General features: G+C 49.7%; 9 protein-coding genes across 9 annotated transcripts; 6 read left to right on the forward strand and 3 right to left on the reverse strand.

The window, feature by feature from the left end:
* Positions 1-258: 258 nt before the first annotated feature.
* T310_9899 (uncharacterized protein) lies at positions 259-531 on the forward strand (the record flags this gene model as incomplete). The annotated part of the gene is made up of 1 exon (XM_013467653.1): positions 259-531. A coding segment is annotated over one exon (273 nt), but the record flags the coding sequence as incomplete, so codon positions are not given.
* T310_9900 (uncharacterized protein) lies at positions 423-737 on the reverse strand (the record flags this gene model as incomplete). Its single annotated transcript, XM_013467654.1, has 1 exon — positions 423-737. A coding segment is annotated over one exon (315 nt), but the record flags the coding sequence as incomplete, so codon positions are not given.
* T310_9901 (uncharacterized protein) lies at positions 449-772 on the reverse strand (the record flags this gene model as incomplete). The annotated part of the gene is made up of 1 exon (XM_013467655.1): positions 449-772. A coding segment is annotated over one exon (324 nt), but the record flags the coding sequence as incomplete, so codon positions are not given.
* On the forward strand, positions 474-863 carry T310_9902 (uncharacterized protein; the record flags this gene model as incomplete). The annotated part of the gene is made up of 1 exon (XM_013467656.1): positions 474-863. A coding segment is annotated over one exon (390 nt), but the record flags the coding sequence as incomplete, so codon positions are not given.
* A 302-nt stretch (positions 864-1,165) lies between these two features.
* On the forward strand, positions 1,166-1,483 carry T310_9904 (Tetracycline resistance protein from transposon/Tn4400; the record flags this gene model as incomplete). The annotated part of the gene is made up of 1 exon (XM_013467657.1): positions 1,166-1,483. A coding segment is annotated over one exon (318 nt), but the record flags the coding sequence as incomplete, so codon positions are not given.
* A 336-nt stretch (positions 1,484-1,819) lies between these two features.
* Positions 1,820-2,113, forward strand: T310_9905 (uncharacterized protein; the record flags this gene model as incomplete). Its single annotated transcript, XM_013467658.1, has 1 exon — positions 1,820-2,113. A coding segment is annotated over one exon (294 nt), but the record flags the coding sequence as incomplete, so codon positions are not given.
* Positions 2,114-2,322: 209 nt separating this feature from the next.
* On the forward strand, positions 2,323-2,604 carry T310_9906 (uncharacterized protein; the record flags this gene model as incomplete). Its single annotated transcript, XM_013467659.1, has 1 exon — positions 2,323-2,604. The coding sequence occupies one exon, from the start codon at positions 2,323-2,325 to the stop codon at positions 2,602-2,604; it is 282 nt and encodes a 93-aa protein (XP_013323113.1).
* Positions 2,605-2,673: 69 nt separating this feature from the next.
* T310_9907 (uncharacterized protein) lies at positions 2,674-2,952 on the reverse strand (the record flags this gene model as incomplete). The annotated part of the gene is made up of 1 exon (XM_013467660.1): positions 2,674-2,952. A coding segment is annotated over one exon (279 nt), but the record flags the coding sequence as incomplete, so codon positions are not given.
* Positions 2,953-3,405: 453 nt separating this feature from the next.
* Positions 3,406-3,774, forward strand: T310_9908 (uncharacterized protein; the record flags this gene model as incomplete). The annotated part of the gene is made up of 1 exon (XM_013467661.1): positions 3,406-3,774. A coding segment is annotated over one exon (369 nt), but the record flags the coding sequence as incomplete, so codon positions are not given.

Here is a 3,774-nt window from a genome sequence, read left to right on the forward strand (position 1 = left end):
AAAAAACACAAAGGGGAGTCAGGATAGGAGAGGTGGCTTAATAAGCATGATTAGATAATCTATGCCTAGTGAGCCTGGTTCTATGGGTTAGACTAGGTAGTAGGGTTCTTGCTTAATCATTAGCTCCTATGTGCCACTTCCTAGTGGCTATTTTTGTCTCCTTTAGGAATTCAACTAAACTTTCTTGGCCGTCCTTAGAAAAGAGATAGAAAAGATTATAATCTTTTCTATCTATCCTAGAGAATGCTCTATATCTGACATCTCTATAGGCTGGGCAATGGAATAGTAGATGATATGGGGTCTGCTCCTGATTGGTTTGGCATAGATTGCATGGACTCGCACATCCCGTCCGAGGACGATATTTTACTCATCTTTAACGGTCAGACGGGGGGAAGGCTGCTGGATGTGCCCGCGCCGCTGAGTTACCGTCTGCAGAGGCAGAAATTCCTCAAGTTAATCGCAACAGGCGTTGAAATCCAGGTTGGATACACCACGCTGTCACCCTGCACGCCGATTGCAGCACATGTTTGACTGTTGGATTCCAGTATGGCAAGCGTCTCGTTGGGGTAGAGTCCGATTCGAAGACGGCGACGGCGATCTTTGAGGATGGCACCCGCGCGACAGGAAGACTGTTGATCGGGACCGAGGGAGCCCATTCGCGGGTCCGTGAATATCTCCTGGGTGAGAAGGGAGCATTGCACCCGTCGCCTATAGTCGCCACCGCGACCGTCATGCGTCTACCGGAAGATGTCGTTCGGAGTGTGAGAGAACTTCATCCGCGATACTGCATTGCTTTTCATCCGGATGGCTACTTCATGTGGCTCGGGAGTAAGTCCACTGTGTTCTTCTCAGGATTGATGTAACTTTTCACTGACCGGCAATCTCAGTTCACAGCCAAGCTGAAAAGCTAGCCGACTGCGAATTCATGTTCCTTCTGTCATGGATCTCCGAATCTGAAACTGGCTTGTCGGGCGAGAAAATCCTGGAGGATTTGAAAAAACGAGCTCTCATTTTCGGCGAGCCCTTCCAGAAGGTCATGCTGTCGATTAGCCCTCAGACGCGACTGTGGCATAACCGGCTCTCATACTGGCCCACTGCCGTGGGACAGCCGTAATGGTACGGTCACGTTGGCCGGCGATGCGGCTCACCCGATGACATTCCGTAAGTTCCCCTGCTTAATTTCCTGGTGATGATTGCTAAGTATTCGATTGCTGCTGCAGACCGTGGGCAGGGTCTCAACAATGCCATCCTCGACGCGGCATCGTTAGGCCGCCAGATCGCTCTGCTGAAGGATAAGTCAGTCGACTCTTTAGCTCCTGCTGTGGCGGCGTATGAAAAGGAGGTTTGGGAGAGAGGTAAAGAGGCCGTGAAGATGTCGAACGTGAATAGTCTCTCCATCCACAATTGGGAGCAGCTGCAAAGCTCCCCTCTTTTCACTGCCGGGTTGAAGCAGAAAGCAGCGAAGCCCGAGAAATCATCGTGAATGTCGTTGTCGGAGGGAAATATGTGTATATAAAGTATCTAAGGTATATAAGCAGGTGTAGTACACGTAGATACGAGGAAACCATCGATGGAGACTGTCACGACGATCCATTTTGACAAAGCTGGCTTGACAAGACTCCATGGTCTCGTGATCAATACGCCGGCCCTACCCCTAAGTCCCGGACAGGCATAGCTGCTAGCGTCGATCTCCAGATCGCTTGACAAAGGATCAAATTGTATTTACCGAGTACTCCATTCTTCTTGCTCTTCTCACAAAGCTTTTGAGAATACCTGGCTGGTGAGAAATGGAAAGAGCAGGCAATCTGCATACACCTAAACAATTATTATCAGGCTGACAAACCGCAGACACACCTTCGCTTTTACAACCTGGAACATTGTCGTGTCTATTTCCCTTGCAACGACGCGACAAACTTCTCTAATTTCTCTCTTTTCATTTGGAGATACCCTCTCAAGACAGGCCTCTATCGCTGAGCAACTCTATCTCTGTATCTATTCCGATGCCAGCGCCTCCTTCGCAGTGATGCGCTCCAAAAATTTATACGTTCTAGGCAGCTTTGCAAGACGCCTTATTTCCTCCAGACAATCTCGCGGCCATTATGCGAAAAGATGACACATAACTGCAATGCGTGTCCGTTCCTCTTCCCACAAACATTTCGGAAGATGGCACGAATCTTTCCCATCTTGGCAATCGCATGATTTTCACATGGCACAGATCCTTCGCATAGAGGACCATGAAACTTGTCGTTTCCAGTGGGGATAATTTAGAGCTAGGAGGATAGATGAGAGGCGAGTATCGCTAGGCGCTTATCATGCAAATGAATGGATGCTGAAATGAAATATTGGAATCTGCCAATTATCACAAATCATGAGGTCATGAGCATACAACAAGTGACAGAAACTCTCAGTCAAGGAAAAGTAATCCTGCCTATAGCTGGAGATGGCAAATACCACAAGCGACAGCGGGTGCATATCCTTGGGCCCAAAATCGGGCTCAGCGACGAAGCAATTCGAGGTCGCTCTTATCGACTGGGAAGATGCTGGCTGGTATCCAAGCTACTGGGAGTATTGTGCAATCTTTGTGGCATTCGATTGGCAGGATGACTGGCCTGAGCGGCTAGAGGGGATTCTGGACCCTTGGCCGAGTGAGGCTACGATGCTACGGATGCTTTATTAGGACTTGTGGTTCTGAATACGATATTTTGCTCGAAATTTGCAGACGTGAACCCGAATTATTTTGTCCTCAGGAATATCGCCAGGGGAGGAAGTGACAAACCGTAAGGAGTTACACCAGGTTTGCACTGCTCCCAGGATGTCCTCGAGTCTAAAACACTTGTTACCCTTCCACAATGATAATTGTGTGGCTGCAAGGAAATCACAATCCACAGTAGTTCCCCCGCTGAATGTGAGGTGGTTGGCGATACCCCCATGCCGCTGATTGGTCGACGTTTGTCAAGTAAATACATACATGGAGACGCCAATCAGAGTCTGGATGGAAGCGCCGTTGTGACCTGTAGCATTCGAGGATCCATACATGTACCTAGGGTATGTGTTACGCGCTGGGTCCAACCGTAGTTGTCGATACTTAACAGTGGTGGTTAGGGAAGGATCAAGGAGTCTTCCTGACTCTATGTCGTTCACGAGCACGCGACGGTCTAACTGACCCGGGTCTCTTCTCCTTGAGACAACGGCCTAACTGGCGAAGGGCTCTTCCTCGAACGACCTCTCTCAGAGATATAATGGGGTCTCACAGGAACACGCAACAAGTGGGGATTCTCCAAGGCAAAATAACAACAACGACTAGGTCAGAGGCAACGCCTACTAGAGCTATACCGAAGGCTAACCGGCCTCCTTGACTTACGAAGAACACCAAAATCAGCACCTACAAAAAACACGTCTTTTTAACGCGTCATTCAACTCAGAGAGGCCCCTAGGCCCCGAGAAACCACCATGGAACCCCCCGATCTCCATGGTGGTGGTGTTATTCACGCGTCACCCCCGGCAAACGGCCACGCGGCAAGCCAGCTCACGGAGATCCTGGAGGTACCAGACACCCCAACCCCAAGCCGATGGAATATTCCAGGGCCCCTAGGGCTGGTTATGAATGAGACCGAGCAGGAAAATGATCAAGGAAACCATGAAGAAGTTCAGGATCCCCCTAGATTCCTTAGGGATGGTAAGGCACCATGCCAGGCCAGCAAAGGCCGCGGTATAACCAAACAGCAACGACGAGTCATCCAGAGACCCTTAGGGAATAAAGAAGCACTCCGAACC

This window comes from Rasamsonia emersonii (genome assembly GCF_000968595.1).
Source record: "Rasamsonia emersonii CBS 393.64 chromosome Unknown ctg1118621762255, whole genome shotgun sequence".
NCBI classification, from domain to species: domain Eukaryota; kingdom Fungi; phylum Ascomycota; class Eurotiomycetes; order Eurotiales; family Trichocomaceae; genus Rasamsonia; species Rasamsonia emersonii.